This window comes from Coenobita brevimanus, chromosome 47, assembly GCF_032717465.1.
Source record: "Coenobita brevimanus isolate Jiangsu-jjx chromosome 47, ASM3271746v2, whole genome shotgun sequence".
In the NCBI taxonomy this organism is placed as follows: Eukaryota; Metazoa; Arthropoda; class Malacostraca; order Decapoda; family Coenobitidae; genus Coenobita; species Coenobita brevimanus.
In genome coordinates, this window is record NC_137000.1 from 1,042,456 (window position 1) to 1,064,548 (window position 22,093).

General features: G+C 44.5%; 1 protein-coding gene across 1 annotated transcript; it reads right to left on the reverse strand.

Moving 5' to 3' along the window:
* Nucleotides 1–6,379: 6,379 nt before the first annotated feature.
* LOC145398970 (urea transporter 2-like) lies at nt 6,380–16,183 on the reverse strand. The gene is made up of 6 exons (XM_080271702.1): nt 15,902–16,183; nt 13,823–14,274; nt 13,446–13,633; nt 8,999–9,142; nt 8,208–8,383; nt 6,380–6,553 (listed from the first exon to the last, which is right to left on the reverse strand). The coding sequence occupies exons 1-6, from the start codon at nt 16,181–16,183 to the stop codon at nt 6,380–6,382; spliced, it is 1,416 nt and encodes a 471-aa protein (XP_080127828.1).
* Nucleotides 16,184–22,093: the final 5,910 nt, after the last annotated feature.

The window sequence follows — 22,093 nt, forward strand, 5'->3', positions numbered from 1 at the left end:
TCTCAATAAAATCAAGACAAAACAAGACATATCATTCAATCCCCCAGAATCCTGGCTCTATCGGATACACCAAAAACATTCACCACGTTCAGTAGCTTCAAGTAATCGTATCCAGTAGAGTCAATCCAGACGCTGCCATGTTGAAAAAGGGTGCCAAAATCCCTCATCATCCACTTCTCCTCACAACATTCATCCAGCCAGCTCGATTTCCTGTCAGTTCCCTAGCCTCATCGCCTTCCAAACCTCTCTTCCTCACACATTCATCCACCATATCTCTCCACCTTCTCCTTGGCCTACCTCGCCTCCTCCCTCCTTCGAATTAGCTCAGATATACCTTTTTCACCACTCCATTGTTATCCATTCTTTCCACATCCATCTCAGTACACTCTCTTTGATTCTTGTGTCCACTGACTTCCTCACTCCACGTCTTTCACGAATCACATTATGTCGTATCCTATCCTCCCTCTGTACTCCACACACACACCTCATCACTCCCATCTCCATTGCTTTTACTCTTGGCTTTTCATTTTCATGTCGCGCCATAGTCTCACATCCATATGTTAAAGTTGGCACTAACACTCCCTCATGTAAGCCTCGTGCGGCTGCAACACTCAAGACTCTTTTTCTTATCAAGGCCTTCATTGCACCAGCTACTTTTCTTCCTTGTGTCATCCTACTTTCAACTTCTTTTGCACATTTTCCTCTTTTTTCTATCACTGTACCCAGGTATTTGAACTCTCACACCAATTCCAGTCTCTCTCCATTCACTGTAACATCGCACTGAGAGTCACCTTCTCTCTCAATAACCATAACTTTACTCTTTTCTAAATTTACTCTCAAGGCACGACGCTCACAGACATCAGAAAAAAACTGCACTAGCCTACCAAGTTCTTGTCCGGTAGTTGCAAGCAGTACTGCATCATCAACATAATACAGATTTGAGATATTCCATCCATCACCATTCATTACCAACGCCATTCCTCTCTCCATTCCTCGTGCTTTTACTCCTCTCATCAGGTAAAATGTCTTAGGGAGCGCTAAAAATTGCAATTTTCTCATGGTCTATCTAACAGAAAATGTAAATTATCGGATAACTGAGGTAAATTTAAGCAACTCCCTGGTTGGGGCACTCTTGGCTCCTTTATGCTAATGGATTTGGACGTTTGAATGTTATATTAACTGCATGAATTATAGAGCAATTTGGAATTTCACCGGTAAGCTTACCGAAAAGAACAAGATGAAAGACTTTATGCAAAAAAGTCAAGATTACTCGGTGTTGTTCAGGAGGTATTTTGACTAAACTTGATACTGACTTGAGATTGTAAACACACAGCGGATCGGCTTCTTAGATTAAGTATTGTCTTCCGTGGTAAATAGTTCATTGGAGATTGGCCTTATATATGTGGTATGCATGACAGATTAGTGGTAGCCTATGCATGACAGATTAATGGTATAACACTAAACATACATGGAGTTTCATTCTCGGGATTTATCATGGAAGGAACATTATTACCTAAAGTGTAAAATCTGCTTCCAAGAGATTAGGTGTGCTAAGTCGACTCCATGCCTTCTTTACCTCTGCACAGCTATTGACTTAATACAGGGGTTTTATTTGCCCCTGTGTGGAGTACAACTCTCATGTGTGGGGAGGCTTCCCATATACAGCTCTTCTCTATAGGGTGGAGTCAAAGGTTTTTCGTCTCATTAACTCTCGTCCACTTACTGGCTCCTTTCAACCTCTTTCTGTTCGATGCACTGTTGCATCTTTATCTCTTTTCTACTGGCAGCCTACTTCAGTGGTCACTGCTCCTCTGAATGTCTGCTTGCATCCCTCCATCTCTTCGGTGGGTGTGTAGCACCCGTATTGCAACAAACTCTCATCCCTTTTCTGTCCAACTCTCTAATGCAAGAGTTAACCATTACTCCCGGTCCTTCATGTATGCAGCAGGTCAGCTCTGGAACTGTCTCCCTTTGTCTGTATTTTATACTGCCTACGATCTTCTTGGAGGGAACAATTAGCGGGCTCCTAGCCTTTGGTTCCTTCTTCCTTGCATTAAAAAAAAAAAAATCATCTTGACGTAAACCCAGTGTACTGCAGGAAATCGGCCACTTCAGCAGGGAGCTCACCGAGATCTTTTGATGAGGTTATATTGAAGGACTGTCTATAGTGTGACAGTGCGGGGTATGAGGCGAATAAATGCACTGTGGTGTGGGGACTGCAATGTAGTGAGGGCGCAGTGAATTTAGTCAGTTGTATTTTGTGTTGCTGCTGAAGCTGAGACGTGTGGTGACGACACCGTAGTCTGCTAGGTGTAGTCGTGTCTCTCTGGGTGGAGTAAGTACTGCAGAATGGATGTTTGGTGGCGGCTTATGCTATTTGGAGGTTTGGATTGCCTATGACGGCTGTATGTTTATGTGTTAGGGAAGTAAAAAAAATGGAAAGCAACGTCCTTCAGTCCAATCCTGATATCCCTTTGCATCCTACGCTCCTTGGCAGCCTTCGTCCCTAACTTTGACTTCCTTCAGTCGTAACATTTTTTAAATGATCAGTTTCGTTTTCATTTAGAAAGTTAATCGTGTGAGAAGTACAAATATATCTTTTAATGTAAAAGTAGAAAGTATTTATGGGAAAAATAAAGTTCTCATCAGCATACTTTCCTGATCTACCAGATAACCTGCCGACATGTCATAAAACTACCCCCGCTAATACCAATACGCCATTCCTGTATGAGACAGCCCTAGCATGTATTCAATATGGACGGTGGGTGATAGCGCCGAAGTGGTGACATGTAGAGAGGTGTATGGTATGTAGGAGGACTACTGGGCCTTGAGAGCAGGCTGTGAAGCCTATGCCCAGAAGTCGGACGCATAAAAAAAAAAAATACAGGTATTTTGTCATGACTTTAAAAACATCTTCCTATGAGGAATTTTCCCAGATTCTGCCCTGGGCATCTGACTAGTCTAGCATATCCTTACTAACCCTAATCTAGTCTGGCTTTACGTATCCCGACATAACCCAGTCAGATCAGTCTTAACCGCTATAGCCGTGCTACAAGTTTAACCTAATCAAAGTTTAACTATGAAATAAGCAAATGATTATAGTACTTAATGTTTTCCCTTTTGGTTTGAACTCTGTGGCGAGGGAAATGTGGCACCCTGTTTCAAAGCCAACAGGAGGCTGATACTGTCTCATAATCTCGTGAGGCTGTCTTTGTTGCCATGTCATCCTCTCTCTCTTAATAGATTTGTTTTGACGCTCGTATGTAATTTACGTGACAGTCTCCCTGTTAATCTCCGCCTCCTCTCTCACATTCTGAACCGACTTCAGTTTGTGAATAGCTTCCGGTTTTTAACACTGTCCAGCTGTCCTTGCTTTTAAGAGTGTCCATCATTTATGCATTCATTTTTTGTTTAATATTGCGTAAATTGAGCGAGTAATGTTCTGTTATAGTCTTACTCATACTCTAAGGGCAAGAAAAAAAGACAGAAAAAACGCCTACGTTTAATTTAACAAGAGAAAACTCTAGGTAAAGGAGGAATGAAATTGGAGTGAGATGAGTAACAACTAAATGGAAAATTTAGGGTAATGGTTGACCGAGTGTTTTATAAGGCAATGAATTGCTGACGCCTGATGCATCACTTCAGTACAAGACAAACTTACGCTCAGTTCCTTGTCGTGCTGAGATTTTTAGACAGGAAAGACAACAGATATATGAAGAGTCTACACTGTCCTCTCCTTGCCCTTACTGCAGAAGCAATCCTTAGGTACCACAGGAAACTGACTGTAAGATCCTTTTTTTTTTTTTTTTTTTTTTTTTTTCATTAAAAGGACGCTTATTTTTAACTTATTCTTGTCACTTTCAGGCAACTTAAGTCAGCTTGTACCAAAGTAGATCAAGATGTTATTTCTGTTCTCATTACTTCGGGCAGTCTAAGTTGAAAAACCCGTCTAATGTTGGTAAAGTATTCGTTAGGTTAAGAAGTAAGTCCAGGTGCGTGTGGATAGTTTTGATAATAAACGTGACCCTTAATTTAACAGGAACTCTTTATATCCATACTAAATAATACTAAAGGATGACACTGACTCTATTCCACCCTAATACTGTACAGAAAAACAGTTACTTACAAGGCTATACATAACTATATCGATGGATACTGCATATTTATAGGATATTTATACTCTGTGTTGTGGTGAGAGCAACAGCTTTAAATTTATCTATGCAATAAGCTGAGTGACCACATTCAAGGGGTGTTAGTGGGAGTAAGAATATGAATATAAAGGTGAATGTACAGTAGGGAAGAGTAAAATTATGACCTTCGAGAGAAATGAAGTCACTGAATGTACAGTGAGGTTGGTTCTTTTTTTTTTCTTTTTTTTTCTTTTTTTCTGGCCTATCAACCATTGGGACCGAAGCCCCTGGTCATTAAGGATATATATATATATATATATATATATATATATATATATATATATATATATATATATATATATATATATATATATATATATATATATATATACCTTACATTATAAAGAAAAACCTAATCTAAAGACCCTAAAACTAATCACCTGACAGACAAATGGCTAACCTATACTAAATCCTACAGAGACAAGTAGCTAGACCTACATTAATGGTAAAAAGACCTCGACCAAGAGAACACCATCGACTGCAGATATGTAATGCCTTTCTACATTACACACCTACACTCATCACCTGGTGACTGTCAGTCGAGGCACAACCTAATATAGGATGCGGAGGAAATGGAAAATATGATTGTGTTAAAGTACTTGGATAGTGCGATGAGTAAGGATGGAAGTTTATAAACAGGAAGGAAGAGATGTTGCTTTTTTTTTTTTTTTTTTTTTTTTTTTTTTAGAGCAGTGATAAGAAACGGGAAGTGAACATGGAAGTGAAAAAGTTACTGCATGACAGTATTTTGATACCAACTCTGACGTATGGAAGTGAAGTTTGGACCATTTTGGAGGGTCACAAGTCAAGAGTGAGGGCAGTGGAAATGAGTTATTTGAGAGGAGCATTTGGAGTCACACGGAAAGACAGGCTGACAAGATGGAGTGGAGAGGTATATGAGAGAGGGGGTTGTGAGCTGGGAGCAAGGCAGTGAAATGGTGGGGTACAGGCCGACATGGAGGCGATTTATTTGTAGCCACCCCTTACGGGATTAAGGCGTCTGGCAACAGATAGACAGATAGAAGAATACGATATGAAGGAGGGGTAAGGGGGGAGAGAGAGTGGCAGGGAGGAACTGAGGCAGGGCATGGAGAGAGGGGGAATGGCAAGGAGGAACTGAGGTAGGGCAGGGAGAGAGAGAGAGAGAGAGAGAGAGAGAGAGAGAGAGAGAGAGAGAGATCCTGGTGATCGATTTCCCTTTTCAGTGATTGGACCATCGACAGGGTGTGGCATAAGAATTTCTGTCAAAGTTCCATGTCAGAGTCATCCAGGGTGATCTCTTGCCGCTCATCAAAGACTCTTAGAATAGCGGTTTCTGGTCATACCTGACAACAGTATCTAATAAGTACAACTGTGCCCGAAGGATATGTTCTTGTACCAATTCTTTGGAACACCTTCATCGATGACCTGCTCCATCAGCACCCAGAACTGTTAGTCTATGCCGACGACTGCACGCTCACCATCTCATACAACCGTGATAATTCCCTGCAAGTGGCTGGGCACATCAACACCTTGGAAACCATGAGAGAGTAGGGAACTGGCAAGTGAACTTTGCCTCTGATTAGACTCAGACGATGGTTTTATCTCCCGTTCCTCCACTACAGAAGCTGCTGCGAGGGACAAGATAGAAGTTAATGATGAGGCTATACCTCTGCAGGATTATATATCAATCCTGGGTGTTGACATGGACAAATAGCTGAGATACGATAGGCACTTTTATAAAATCTGTCAGTCTTACATAGTGTCAGCCCTCCGCTGCTTGGCTAGATACCAGCAGGGACTTATAACCCTGAAAATGGCACTCACCTTGAGTACTTAGTACTGGTCTGGATGTCCAGTTCAGGGAGTGATAGAGAGGAAACTAGGGAATGAGGGAGTGACAGGGAGGAAAATGGAGAATGAGGGAGTGACAGATAGGAAACTTGGAAATGAAGGAGTGACAGACAGGAAACTGGGGAGTGAGTAAGCGACAGGGATGAAACTGAGGAATGGGGGAGTAAACGGGGGGATGAGGGAGTGACAGGGGGGAGATTAAGAAATGAAGGAATGTCAGAAAGGTAGCGAAGAGAGGGAAGGAAAACATCAATGAATGGCATGAAGCAGTAGGGATCGGTATGACAGGGAGGGAATTAGGAAGTACGGTACTGTGTGAGAACGGTGGGGAGAAAATCAAAATGCCAAGGAATCAGTCAAGAGAGTGCACAGTCCTCCACCGCGTTGCCCGGCCTGAAGAGCCTCCTGTGCATCTCTGGGAAGCTGAGGTAGATGAGGTCGACCCGCTTGAGCATTCCGCCGCGGAGCCGAGCATGAAGCAGCACCAGCGTAGTTACCACGTGGGGCGTTGTCAGCACTGGCAACGCACTCTGGAGGGTATGTAGGGATGCATTAGCGTTGTCATCAGGGCAACTGTTGTTATAATCGTTAGTGTTAAGGGGCTATTACACTAGTGTTTCAAATCAGATCTGCCGAAGAAACAAAAGTAATTTCGCGAGGATTGCGAGTTCCGCTGAGGAAAACTTCGGCAAGGTTGTTCGGATTCCCTTCTATCAAACTAGGTATACAAATTGATAAAATAAATATATATATTTTACAGAATAGCACGTATGTTGTTAAAGTAATTATGAAAGCTTAAACAAATGTGTTTCATGCACTGTGATGAAATACTGAAAACTGTCTATCTATCTATCCATAGCCAGGCACCATAATCCCATAATAAGGGGTGGTCCTTTGTCTTTGCGTTAGTTTTTTACGGGGAGGGACACTAACTCTCCGCCAACCGACTTCTTGACACGTAGAGAACGCGTATGTGTTGGTTATATTGTTACCACCCAGCGTTGTAAACTGTGATGTTGATAAATCATTGTTTACATCGAAAAGCGACACCAGGAGCAAACATGGTAGGGAAGAGGATGAAGAAGTCGGAAATTGGTAAGGTGGTAAATTTACAATGGTCTGAGCTCAGACTACGTGAAACAGACAGGCTGATTACTGAATGATAGAAAAAGCAAGGTCATTCTCTTGTCTTTGGGATCATAAGGATTCTATGTTTGTTGGTCGGCGGTCAGGGGTCCACTTAACAAAGGAGAAAGATAAGAAACATCTCTATCACTTTTGAGGAGTGAGGTGGACTCGAGGAAAGTTCCATCTTACAGAACTGCCTGCCAGTTCGAATCATTAAGCGTGAGACAGCCACTAGTGAACCAGTAGCCAGACACTCAAATGTCTGGTAACACTGTGGGAGGGAAGAGGTTATGGGAGGAGGAAGGATGGGGGAGCTGATGATTCCAACTCCTCCCCCTTCCATCCCCATCCTTCTCACACAGTCGCCAGACAGATGAATGCTGTATAGCTTTGCTGCCACTTGTCTCACATTTACTGTTTCGAAGTGGTGAGCGGGTGTATTACGGAACTTTCCTCGAGTGCACATAGTAGTGTAACAAGGTTCTGTATCTGTTTTCAGAAAAACTGTATATGGAAATGAGGTCTACCGATGAAAGTTGGTACTAGTATGCTACCGCATTTATTGTGATAGCTATCGTTAACATCGTTATTAGCGACGCCGAAGAACAAACTTTTGCCATCAAGTCCATTTCTGTGTACAGCATGTATCTGTGTAAATACCCATGTCAGTTGAATGTTTCATGAATGCTTGACTAGATTTTAACCAAAAGTGCCACGCATATTATGTTTACTTCTAGGATGAGCTGATTCAAATTAGGTGCAAACCGATCAGTGGTCAAAGTCATTGGTCAAGGTCAAAGTTCAGGCCAGGGAGTTCTCTTATAAATGCTTGATATATGAAGTGAAAGCATTTAAACAGAATTATGCACTGAGTGCCCAGTGAATATAATTAATACAGAAAATAAGTTATAATAAACATGTGTACATGTGATATGGTTAAAACGCACGGACAAAGAAAGAAATACAGCGAAAACTCGATGACAGCGATATTTTTCCCCGTAAATTCTTACCGATTGAGAAGAGTTTATTCCGTTTAGAAGAAACCTGTGCACACACCTTGGTCATGGCGTGGTAAATAAAGGATGATAAGATGGCCCCGCACACCCCAGCCAGAGAGGAGTAGAAGTTGAGCACGAAGAAGAACCCGCCCAGTGAGAGGGAGGTGAGCAGGCTGTGGCGACCGTATTGACCTGAGTAAAGGGCTGCGTAGGGTGGCTCGTCCATCAGTGTACCTGGAAGTAAAAGGAAGGTTAGATTTGTGACTACTGATTTCACAAAGGTCATTAAAGCATAGAAAAGAAGTTAGAACTTGTAGCTGCGGCGACCTTATAGATCAGATCACAGGTCGGAGCAAAGTGGCTGGTCTATGAGTACACCTGGAAGTAAAAGAAAAGGTAGATTTGTACCTGTCGACTGAACAACCATCATTAACCTATAAATGATGAGAGGCCCCTCCTAAGCAGAACAAAGCCGTTACGCTGTACCAAGAATAAAATAGTACCGATTTCTCTCGTCCTTTGAGGGTTATGATAGAGAATCTTTTTGTTTTTTTGTTTTTTGTTTTTGTTTTTCCTAAGCCACTCTTTACATTATTACTACCGTGGTTGATGCTTTGACCATATCTTTTATTCCCAGACACTGGGTCATCATCTACAAGGAAGGATTTTTGGTGGGAATAAAATTTTTCTCTTTAAACTTTTTGGGTGAGTTAGCGTTTTGACAGTTGTTATTCAAAATGTTGACATCGCTGCATCGAATGTACAGTACCAGTATTGTTGAGTTGGTGTGAACACTTCTTAATGCATTATTATTTGACCAACGGTGTGAGTCACAGCAGACCGACTGACCACAGAGTGTGCCTGTGAGCGCCCCCACCACCGCCTGGCAGAACACGATGGGTGAGAACACCAACATGGCTGCAAACACCAACCCTGAGGAGGCCAGACCGGAGCACCCGAACACCTGGCCAGCACCTCGCACCACACCCTGCACTGCCTGCAACATGCAAATACCAGTTAATACACAAACTACAGAAAATCTCAGAAATCTCTAGAGGCTACATATGAAATCGAGAAGAATGCTGCTGCTTTCAGGTACTGCCCTCTGCAATACAGTACACCCTGCTTTATGCATTACCCACCTCCATCAAGTTAGTCACCATCAATTTCAGTTTCGCATTTTACATAGTGGAATGTTGTAGATCATAATGGCTGTCTATAATTTTTCTATCTTCATAATCTGTTTAGCGTTCTGGCGAGATTCGTTAGCTTATGTTCGTGATGTGGTAAGTGGGGGCTCCCATCATCCACCATCTTAGTGTGGCGGTACTCTGTTTTAGAGTAGCTCCACGGTGAGTGGCAAGCCAAATGATTTCCTGTAAACAGGGAAATCATTTACAACGCTGGATGGTAACCTTATAACAAACCAACACGTGTTCCCTGCGTGACAACAGATGGGTTGGCAGAGGGTTACTGCCCCTCCTCGGAAAACAGCCAACTAAAAATACAAACAAGAAGACTCGGATCAGGAGTGACCAACAGATGACGACTAAGGACCGAACAAAGGACGTGATATGGAATGCGACATGGAACGTAAAGGGTGAGAATGATGAGGTGAAAGAGAGATTGTCCAGGTGCTTGAGGGTGAAAAAGTGGACTTGTGTGGAATAACTGAGACTAAATGGAGACGTGAGAGTGTGAGAGAGTGGAATTATGGATGGGGTACATGCGCAGGTGAGAATATGAGGGCAAAAGAATGAGTATGTAATGTTGTGTGCAAGAGATGGAAGGAAAATATAAGAGAGTATGGATCAGTTGGCTTATGGACTGTGTGGGTAAGATTGAAAGTAAGACAACAAATGTGGGCGATTGTGTACAGTATGTGTATGCGCCAGTGCAAGATAGTGCAAGTACAGTGAAAGAATAGTTCTGAGGTGGAGGGAAGGAGAGGGAGGGGAGGGGCCAAGGATGAGATGGAGGGATGGAATGGAAAGATATGTGCATGAGAGAGGGGGGGGGGGTGAACTGGGAGCAGGGCATTGAAATGGTGGGGGACCGGATGACATGGAGGCGATTTGTTTGTGGCCACCCCTTACGAGATTAAGGGGTCTGGCAATAGACAGATAGATGTTCGTGATGTGGGTGCACATATGACGTTCATACCATAATTACAATAATAAAAGAACCCGAAACTAACAATATCTATCACTATAGATAATGTGAGGAAAGAAGGGAAACACTAAATACTACAGTGTACTTTTGTTACTAACTAATATGTTTGTTTTAACACAGTTTTAACACCATACCGGTATTAGATGCTGAGGGGGTTGCCTGTCAAGACTGACATTATGATTTGGTAGTGAACCTGTTTGGTTGTCGAAACGCCCCTCAACTTCCTATCCACTGAAAGGAGGATGCGGACAGTAAGAAAAAGGGACAAACGTGATTTATAAGACATGGCCCAGTGGTCGTTGACCCCCTTCGTGACCTCCCCCGACTCTCCCTCAACTAAGCCGATTTAACGTCCCCTGCTGTCTTCCACTCCTTCACATTTTCATCGAAATTTACAACAGGCTAGCAAAAATTAATGCTTCTGTTACAAATAATGAAACAGAAGTTATGATAAATTTTGAGGCTGTATCCGATACCCATGAGGTATCATTCTTACATAAAGAAAACCACCTTCGCAAAGGTGAGAAAGTGTGTGTGTGTGTGTGTGTGTGTGTGTGTGTGTGTGTGTGTGTGTGTGTGTGTGTGTGTGTGTGTGTGTGTGTGTGTGTGTGTGTGTGTGTGTGTGTGTGTGTGTGTGTGTGTGTGTGTGTGTGTGTGTGTGTGTGTGTGTGTGTGTGTGTGTGTGTGTGTGTGTGTGTGTGTGTGTGTGTGTGTGTGTGTGTGTGTGTGTGTGTGTGTGTGTGTGTGTGTGTGTGTGTGTGTGTGTGTGTGTGTGTGTGTGTGTGTGTGTGTGTGTGTGTGTGTGTGTGTGTGTGTGTGTGTGTGTGTGTGTGTGTGTGTGTGTGTGTGTGTGTGTGTGTGTGTGTGTGTGTGTGTGTGTGTGTGTGTGTGTGTGTGTGTGTGTGTGTGTGTGTGTGTGTGTGTGTGTGTGTGTGTGTGTGTGTGTGTGTGTGTGTGTGTGTGTGTGTGTGTGTGTGTGTGTGTGTGTGTGTGTGTGTGTGTGTGTGTGTGTGTGTGTGTGTGTGTGTGTGTGTGTGTGTGTGTGTGTGTGTGTGTGTGTGTGTGTGTGTGTGTGTGTGTGTGTGTGTGTGTGTGTGTGTGTGTGTGTGTGTGTGTGTGTGTGTGTGTGTGTGTGTGTGTGTGTGTGTGTGTGTGTGTGTGTGTGTGTGTGTGTGTGTGTGTGTGTGTGTGTGTGTGTGTGTGTGTGTGTGTGTGTGTGTGTGTGTGTGTGTGTGTGTGTGTGTGTGTGTGTGTGTGTGTGTGTGTGTGTGTGTGTGTGTGTGTGTGTGTGTGTGTGTGTGTGTGTGTGTGTGTGTGTGTGTGTGTGTGTGTGTGTGTGTGTGTGTGTGTGTGTGTGTGTGTGTGTGTGTGTGTGTGTGTGTGTGTGTGTGTGTGTGTGTGTGTGTGTGTGTGTGTGTGTGTGTGTGTGTGTGTGTGTGTGTGTGTGTGTGTGTGTGTGTGTGTGTGTGTGTGTGTGTGTGTGTGTGTGTGTGTGTGTGTGTGTGTGTGTGTGTGTGTGTGTGTGTGTGTGTGTGTGTGTGTGTGTGTGTGTGTGTGTGTGTGTGTGTGTGTGTGTGTGTGTGTGTGTGTGTGTGTGTGTGTGTGTGTGTGTCCGTCTCTCACACAGGCTACTGGGTACATGCATCATGACTCGATCACTATAGAGCTGGGTGTGGAGGTGGTCGGTACTTGCAGAATGTGTAGCCAGTGGAGAGGCAACGAGAAACTGAACACCCATTCAGTTGCTGCTGACGGGGCCGTAGACAGTAAGAAGGGAACAGAGACGTTTATATGAGTCTGACGGCCTGTGTAAGGAGCGTAATTATTTTTATGACGCAAACTCCAGACTTTTGCAGCGGCTCATGTTTGGGAGTGATCGAAAGAGAAAATTTTCAGTAGACAGAAAGATTCTATTTCGTTAAGCTACAGACCCGGCAGGATAATATTTAGCCAAAGCTTTACAGCAAAGCATCGTCATAAAAGTTTTTATCGTTTACTGACTGAATGATTCGGTGTTCGTTTCGTTGACGCCTGACCATGATGGACGGATTTTCGTGTTCACATTGCAATGGGCTGAAAACTTCAGTCAACTGTCTTAATCATGAGCATTCATATAACCGGTGGTGTGTGGCTAGATGAACAGTATCAGTGGAGAAATAGGGTAATTTCGAGTCTTCAGTCCATCGCTGTTTCGTTCCATTACAACCTGTGCACTAGCCAAGGGCCACTGCAGGTTCTGTGCAATTTTTGTGCTTCAGCTGACGAAATTGTTAGGATTCACTCATTTACTCTGTTAATCTATAATGCTGAGGGAATGATTAGTTTTCAGTCTGCCACCATGTTCTTGTCTTGATTAGCTTTTAGTTTAATATCTTATTTTCTTTACTTCTCTCTGAGCATTTACCATGGACCGCTGTAGCTTCTATGGGATGGTGGTGTTTCAATGGCTAAGGAGATATCTACTTACTTTCAGTCTTTCACCCTGTAATTTTGTGCTGTAGCGGCCGGCTGTTTCCCTGTAATGATTAGCTTGCTTTCTATCATCCTGCTTCTCGACCCTACTACCAATGAACCAACCATGAACCGGTGCAGCTCCTGTGCGATGGGGTAAGGCAAGGGTGTTCCTGTGCGATGGGGTTAGGCAAGGGTGAGAATGCTGCCTCTGAGGTGACGTCCTGATAACCTGAGATAATTACTAGTGTCTGCTCCGTCATCCTACCCCTCTGTGGTGCTCCAGGCTGAATTTTGGCCATGGACCACTGCAACTCCTATGCGGTAATGATTATTTCTCACTGTATCTCCTAGCTCCTCTATGGTGATTCATCTATAATGATTAACTTTTACTATCACCCAGTTCCTCTACAATGATTAGTTTTCACTATCACTCAGCTCCTCTGTTAAAATTAGTTCCCACTCCATCACCCAGTTCCTACATAATGATTACTTCTCTGTCTATATTTGTTCCTTTACAGTACTTCTTGTGCACTAACAATAGACCACTGCGGCTCCTGTGTGACGGAGGTGTTGTGGACCGACTAAGTGAACAGCTTAACTGCAATGTTGAGGGAAATGTTAATTCTCACTCTGTCACCCAATTATTCATTTCTACCAGCAGCCTGTGCACGCACCATGGACCACTGTATTTCCCGTGCGATGGTGGTGTTAAGGAGTGGTGACAGTGGTACCTCTGACGCAAAGTCATGGTAGCCGAGCCCCGCGCACAGCACCGAACCCACCAGCGAGTACGCCACAGTCAACCCGGGGAGGTTCGTCTGCGAGAGCCACGTTGATATTGCGTTGCCCACCAGAACACTGTTGGGAATGGAAAGGCAGGTGAGGTTCTGGTTTTTGCTTTTTGAGAGTATGTGTGTACTGGCACGGGTGCTGAGTATGTGTCAGGAGGGGATCCTGACTATAAGTGTGGGAAGAGGTGCTGATTGTGTGTGTGTGTGTGTGTGTGTGTGTGTGTGTGTGTGTGTGTGTGTGTGTGTTTGTACTTACCTGAGTGCAGCGGAGAGTGTGAGCGTGACAGCCGGCGGTGCGAGGGGCGTGTGGGGGTGACTTGTGAAGTAGTGCCCCACCAGCAGACCCAGGAGGAGGCCGTGCTGAGTAACCTGGCCGCTGATCACAATATGCTGAGGCTGCCGCAGGAGCAGGGCCATCACTAGACATACGCACACAGCGCACACAGCCCACGCCAGCACTAGCGGCTCTTCCAGCACCAGCGCAGTCAGCACCAACACTCCGCTGAATGGGTTGTTGGCGAGTATGGGCGCACCCAGAGTCCTAAGCACTGCGTTGACCAACTTGAAAGGAAACGCGAAGGAGAGCAGTGGCCAGCGATCGAGGAAGTCTGTGATGTACTGGACGTCTCCCGCCACCCACTGCGTTACTGCATTCAGGCATGGTGGTGGTTCGGGGTCTTCAAGGTCCACCTCAGTATTGCCTCCACTCTGCCAAATTAGGTCAGGTCAGGTCGTGCCAAAGCAAAAACCTGTTACAAATTGAACGGTTGTGTTTCGTGGTCTGGGTGAACGATTGGGAGCATATTTTGTTACACACAATATGGCACAGAAGGAAAGCACGAAAGGTGAAAGGAGTATTGAGAGATAAATCTGGAGGGAGGGGGTGATAAGTCAAGGGAAGAGGTGGGACTGGGAGAAGGAGAGGACAGTGGGGGGGAGAAGGCTAGGGGAGGGGGCATGGGGAGGCTGAAGGGGAAAGGGCAGAGGGAGGGTGAGAGGATTGGATAGTGCAGGGGAGAAAAATGTAAGTCGGGGTGTGAAGTGAGGGAGGTGTTATTGGGGGAGGTGGGAGGGTAGGTATCAGGGTGAGGGGTTGGTTTGATAGTTAAGGAATGCAGTGTTTAACCCATTTAGTTCAAAAGTCTCATTCTGCATAAAAGTGTCTGGTAGTTACAAGAGAGAGAGAGAGATCCTGTTGAGAGGTTAAGGTAAGTCATGGGGGGGAAGGGGTACTCTTTTCGTTCATGTAGGTTCAGCGTGTGCATCTGCGGTCAAAAAATCCCTTTACATTTGGGGATTCCAGATTAATGAAGAGAGATTTCAGGCTTGTGATCCTACTTTTTGTATAAAGAAAGGCTAACTTGATTATTACGTACCGATATTTTAAAGATTAAAATGTAATTACCCTCAACTGTATGATTCACGAAAGAAATGGCTAAATTTGATGACAAAATAGGATGAAATAGGCAAAAAATGAAGAAAACGAAATGTGATATACAGTGAGGAAGAAGTAATCATCATCATCATCATCATCATTATTATGCGCCAAACGAGTCATGATGTTAACAGAACAACACTAAAAAAACAAAAATGGCTAGGCAAGGTAGCAGGGTTTTTTTTTTAATGATTACTACAACATTTGATGATGTTTAAGAACATTTCTGAGCCATGCAGTTCTAGAAATAGGTGCAGATCAGAACTTGCTGCAACTGCACACACACACACACACACACACACACACACACAAAATATATATCAGGAAATGTGCTCTATGAACCTCACTTATTCAAACCTAGCACTGAACTTCACCAATAGATACTCAGGTTACAGTCGGATTCAGACTTGCGCTATCAGACTTACCTGCTGAAAACTCTAATATTACTATTATCTTATTTGTATGTACAATATATACTGCATATATCTTACTTGTATGCACAATCTGTACCGCATATGTGCAACCATGCGTACAAATAAGATAGTAGTAACAATAACTACCCGACCAAATTCCCACATCCTAAATAACTTTACTGGATGAAACATAACCAAACTAAACTTGCTCTAACTTAACCTAACCTAAATTAAACAGACCTAACCAAACCTAACCTAACCTGACCAAACTCATTTTAAAACTTAACCTAACTCAGCTTAACCTAACCAAGCCTAACCAAACTAAACCTGCCCTAACCTAACATATTCTATCCTACTCAAATTTAACCTGACCTAACCTAACTAAACCAAACCCAGTCCATTTTGTGAGGATAATCACTTTTTGGACATTCCCACATGCTCCTGCGACTAAGACCTTATAAGTACACGTGTCTTGCCTGAGACTCACCTTAGATTCGAAGGTGTCTGTGTTAATGGTGTCATTGATGCTAAGGTCGTAGGTGGACAGCCGGCGAACTTTTGGCCTCAGGTTCATCTGCGTGTCGTTAGGAAGGAAGGAGGGACGTCGACCAGCCTCCCACGTAGGTACACTCAGGCCTCCCACCCCCAACACACCCCCTGCACCACCACCCCCGCTCTTAGCATGGCTGCTCGTGTTGTTGTTGGCGCCTGCGTTGTCTGTGGGTGCTTCGTCCCCAGCCTCCGTCACGAGAATGTGTGGCTGCATCATTTTTGCTGCTCAGTCTGGGTATTTGCGGTTTTGTCTTTTCACTTTTCTTCCTCTCTTTCTTACCTCTTACTCTTCACCTCCTCTTCTTCCCATTTTCTCTTCCTTCATATTCATTTTGTATCATTCATGTTTTCACCCTTTCTCTTGTTCATATCTTTCTTACTTTCATTCCTCACTTTCCGTCCCCTCTCCCTTTTCTCTTCCTGTTTGTCTTTTATTAGCCGTATTCTTGCTCGCTTTCTCTTGTTTTTCTTATCTCTTCACCTTCTCGTCTTCTCTCCCCCTTCACTTCCTTCCTGTTTATCTTCTGTCAGTCGTGATCTCACCTTTTTTCCACTTATTCTTCTCTTTCTTATCTCCAACTTTTTACCATCCCTCCTTTCTCCCTTCTCTTCCTTCCTGTTTGCCTTCTATCCCTTTTATTCCTCTTTCATGTCCTTCCCTATCTTCTTATCCCGTTCCTACATTCTTTGTCTCATGCTCCTCTGCTTTCCTCGCTTCTCACTCTTCTATCTCGTGTTCGATTTTTTTTTTCTCTCTCCTGGCTCCTCCCTGCCACACTTCTCACTCTTCACGTGTCCTTGTTCTCTCTCTGTCCCTCACCTGTCTTTGTTCACCCCTTTTACTCCATCCTGTCTATATTCTGTCCTTCGTTCATGTTCTCTGTCCCCTCCTTCAGTGTCTGGAGGCGTGTGAAGGAAGGAAGGAAGAAGGAAGGAAGGAAGGAAGGGAGGGAAGAAGGAAGGAAGGATGGAAGAAAGGGAGAGAGGGAGGGAGGAAGGCAAGATCAAAGCAAGAGTCTCTGGTGTCAAAAGGTGAGGTATGGGAGGCAGGGAGTGACAGATTCAGCGTCGCGTCCTTCGAGTGTTTCCTTCACTTTACTCATTGCCCCCGCCATGCTCACTAACACGATACCGACACTGTGCTTTGGTTTGGTTTCCTCCAGACGATTCTACTCTGCTTAGGAGAGACGTCCCGTAGCAAATGGGTTGGGTTCTACGAGCACCACTGATTTCTGACACATAAATAACTGTTCATTTTCGCTTATTGAGGAATCCGGTAGTGATGGAGATAGGAAGGAATGGGATGAAGCAGTGATGGAGAAGGAGTGTTGGAGATTGCAGAGAACTTCTGCAGTGAAAGAGTGTTGGAGGTATGAAGGAAGACAGTTGAGGGAGTGTTACAGAGCAATCTGATGTGGAGTGATGGACGAGCGATGAAGAGTGGAACTGTGATAGAGTTATGGAGAAAGACGGTAGACTGGTGGTGGAGATGCCATGCTGGAGATTTAGAGGTGGATTGATAGATGAGTTGTGGGGAATGGAGTGATGGCGTGGCGGAGGCTGAGAAGCGGAGGTGAAGTATGGTAAAACAGTGATGGTGGCGTCGAGTAATTATGAAGCTGAAATCCAGTGGAGATGGGGAGGTGGAGTGATAGACTGACAGTGGAGATGGAAAGTGGAGCAATGGATGGACGCAACAGACACTGGTGGAGATGGTAAGGCAGTGGTATAGAGAGATGAGGATTGGACAGTGAAATAACAATGGTGGTGAGGACGATACGTGGAGAGATTAGATGAAGTGAAGACGATGGAGCACAACAGTGATGGAGTGGTTTGACAGCGGTGGATATAGAAATGTTGATTAGTATAGATCGAGAATGGGGATGAGAAGGGGGAGAGGGCAGAGGAAATCAATGATAATATGCAATACCTGGAGAGTGTTAAATGGAGGAGAGCAGAGGTGGAGACGGGGAGGTGGAGTGAGAGAAGGGAAAATTTGACGACGAAGGGATGACTATATGGAATACACTGAGGCGGTGAAGTGGAGGAGGAGCAACAGGAGTGTGAAATGATAGGATAATTAAAAGTTGGAAAGTCAAGCGATGATAATGATGATGATGATGATGATGATTACGATGATGATGATGTTGATGATGTGCAATACTTGTAAACAGTAAAGTAGATCAGAGACGAATTGAGTGCGGTGGAATATGCCAGCAGCGGAGAGACGTATCAGCCGTGGAGATAGGAACGTGGAGTGGAGATAGGAAGGCAGACAGGCAGAAAGACAGTGAAGAAAAGATAGATACTGTAAGGATCACGGTAATGATGATGAAGATTTAGAGGCCAGGAAGTGGAGCAGAGTGGAATATAGCAGCGGTGGAGACGGGAGGCGCCGGTGGAGGGGAGGTGGAATAATGATGAGAGTGAGGGCGGGTGAGTAACTAAGCGACCCCGCCTGCCCCTCATCTTATCAACTCACTAAGACGTGCGTGATGACCCAACTCCCCCACCCCCAGCCTCCCTCCCCTCGTCCCCTCATCTTTCTCCTCTCTCAACCTCATTCCTCCCTCCTTCTCTCCCCTCCCTCTCCCTTTCTTCTGCACCTTCCCTTCCTCTCTCTCTCTCTCTCTCTCTCTCTCTCTCACACACACACACACACACACACACACACACACACACACACACACACACACACACACTTTCATTTTCTACATCCCTCCCTACTTCCATCCCTCACCCTGTGTTTACCCTTGTCTCCACACCCCATCTCTTCACCCCTGCCCCTAGCTCGTTCCTCTCTCTTTCCCTCTCTCTCTACCTCTTCCTGCCTGGTCCTCCATCTTTTCTTCTCTCTCCTTTTCTTTCCTAACCCTCTCTCTCTACGTTCACCTCTTTTCTACATCTCTGTCTCTCTTCGCCTTGCTCTCTTTCCTTTTCTTCCCTCCTCGTCGTTCTCGTCCCTCCCGCTACCCTTCCTTTTATCTCTCTGTTCTCTTCCCTTTTTTACATATCACCCTCTTCCTCTCTCTCTCCCACGTCTCCCTCAGTCCTTTCTGTCATATTTTCCCGACTGTTTTGCTCTTGTACAGTCTCGATAGAAAATTCCTTTTATACCTGTATGAGTTCTGATCCGGTGAAGCAGCATTACGATCTAGGTCTCGACGCCAGTGTGTGGACGCCTACTGTATTTTATTAAGTTTCTTTTTTCATTCTTTGAGCTCTATTTCTTCATCAATTACCTTTAGGGTTTTCATACCTTTTCCCTGAATCAATAGTCGCAGACTCCTTTTTCGATTTTTTTTTCGTGATTTTATATGAACTTATGGGGTCAAACGCTAGACCAAATAAGCACGCAAAGTTCGATTTCTTATATTTTTGTAACCTGATTAATTTTCATAGTTTGTACAGAAGCATGTCCGTGAACTGTAGCTGAATGGAGATACTCTTACATTCCCTGGGAAATATTAGCATACCTGTTGCTAACTAGTTCGTTGGGACTCCCACTGCTCACGCATTCCATGTACTCGTAACTCTACCTTCAGGTGACTCTGTATCGAGTGACAAGCGCATTGGTTTTCAGTACTTTAATTTTTTCCCCTATGATATCTTGTTCTCATTATCTTGTAATTCACATTCAGGTAGACAGTAAACCTTTCTATTAGTCTTGGTGGGACTGCCACCATCCACTCACACGATGTAAAGAATGATAAGCCAAATGGTTTCCAGTAACCCTAGAAACCATTTTCGACGTTAGGTGGTAAGCGTAGAGTCTAGTGGGTCAAGGGGCTGTAATCGGATGGGGCTCGTAGAGCTTTACATCCAAGTGATGGCTGCGATTCCCATAATGCCTCTCAGGGGGTGGCTGGCTGGGGTTTTCTGTTCACTTAAAGTCACTCACGAATAATATTGAAGGATCATAATTGTCCAGACCCCTTGCAACCGATGACGTGTTTTATATTAATACTTTAATCCTACTACAGTATAGTATAAGTAGCCAGAGGATTTTATTCAGTTTAGGAGAGTTACTTGGAACTGAGAGTGATTGAAAAGGCTGCATCAAACCGTCTACCACTACGGTACTCTTCCTAAGCTGGATAAAATCGTCTAGAAGTAGTAAGAACTGAATAAGAATTACGTCGTCAGAGTGAGATGATTCAATGCTTGGATTATACTACACAACCTGGGAATCCCACTGGGACAGTACAGGAATGGTGGGTGGATGGATGGGTGGATGGATGGATGGATGGATGGGTGGGTGGATGGATGGGTGGGTGGATAGATTGATGGGTGGGTCGGTGGTGGATGGGTGGGTGGATGAATGGGTGGGTGGATAGATTCATGGGTGGGTCGGTGGTGGATGGGTGGGTGGATGAATGGATGGATGGGTGGGTGGATGGTTGGATGAATGGGTGCGTGAGTGGGTGGTTGGATAACTGGATGAATAGATGGATAGATGGGTGGATGAACGGCTGGATATACGGATGGTAGAGTGGATGGATGGAAGGGGGGATGGCTGGATGCATGGATGGATGGGTGATTGGAGTTCAGCATAATCTCATTAGGTTTTGACATGACGTGGCCTTATGTCGGTGATCGTACCTAACTCTCCTTTCTTGTGTCGTCTGTCCATCCTTTCCTCTAGAACTTTTGTCCCTTGCAACATATCACTCACTGTCTCTGTTTCTTCCATTCCTTTTAATTCCGTTTGAGTCACTTCGACTCTCATTTCTTCTCTCCAACTCTATCTTTCCTCATCTCACTTTCTGTCTTCCATCATCTTCCACTCCTATTCCCTTCTTTACGTCTCTCCATTGGTCTCTCCACCATTTTCTTCTCTTTTCTTTCTCACCACCTATTCTCCACCACTTGCCTTTCCCTCTCTGACTCCCAACTTCTTCTCGGCTCCTTTCGCTGCCCATTCCTCACCTTCCTTCTCCCATTCGTTCCTCCCTTCCTCATATCTTTTCCTCTCCCTTCCTCACTTCTTTCCCACTCCCTCCCTTCTTCCCTGTATCCCCCTTTCCCTCTCTCCCCCCCCCTTTACTTACTTCTTCCTTTTCGTTCCGCCCTTGCCCAAATCTTCCCCCTCCCCTCTCCCCCTTCTCCCTCTTCCCTCCCCTCCCCTCTCCCCTAAGTCATCGTTATGCACCCTACGGATCTAATGAATAATATTGATCTGGGCTATCGCTACCTCCTCTGTAGGCGCGGGCGCGCTATGTGTGTGTGTGTGTGTGTGTGTGTGTGTGTGTGTGTGTGTGTGTGTGTGTGTGAGAGAGAGAGAGAGAGAGAGAGAGAGAGAGAGAGAGTTCTTTCACAGACGTAAACAAACACTGTGGTTCCCTTCGATCATGACTTCAATACCTCTTGGCGCACGTAACATTCTCAGTCATAAGATCTCACTCTCAGATGAATACAATAGGCTGACGTTACTTGGAAGGGAATATTAGACTTATTCTGGTCATTAGAGGGTAAATTTCCAGTACACCAATTTGCCGGTGAAAAAGATGATTCCTCAGTGGATGGAGGAATTAGATCTGCAGACACGACACTCAGAACCACTTAACTAAACGCACGGGTTTAATACGGTGCTGAAGCAGTGCTAGGGAACTACTGGATGTGCAGCTTTCATGTTTATTAATCTGATGAAGTAGCGATTGGAATCTAATGGGAATGAAACTACTCGTATATGGGACTAAAAGAGTTCTAGGGAGGTGCTAGTTATGAAGTTTTCTGGTTTAATACAGAGCTGCATATGTAAGGGAATGCTTAATGGAGTGCTGAAGGAATGATATGTATTTTCTGTCCTCCCTGGGATCAGTATTAGAAAGCCGTATGGTCTTGATGGGGACCTTCCTGTCGTTCTCAAGAACTGTGCTTTTGTGCTGATACCCTGTCTAGGCAGACTCTTTGGCTTATATCAGGTCACACCTTCCCTTGTAGCTCTCATTCGGCTCGTCTCGAGGGTGATTGCATTCAACTGTTTAATTATCGCCCAGTTACCTTTAATCTTTTGCATATTTCTTTGAGTCTGTTTTTAATAGGAAGATTGTAAACCTCTCATAACTTTCTTTTTTGCCATCATAATGGGTTCCATCAGGGACGCTTCTCTGACGATCTTCTTAAG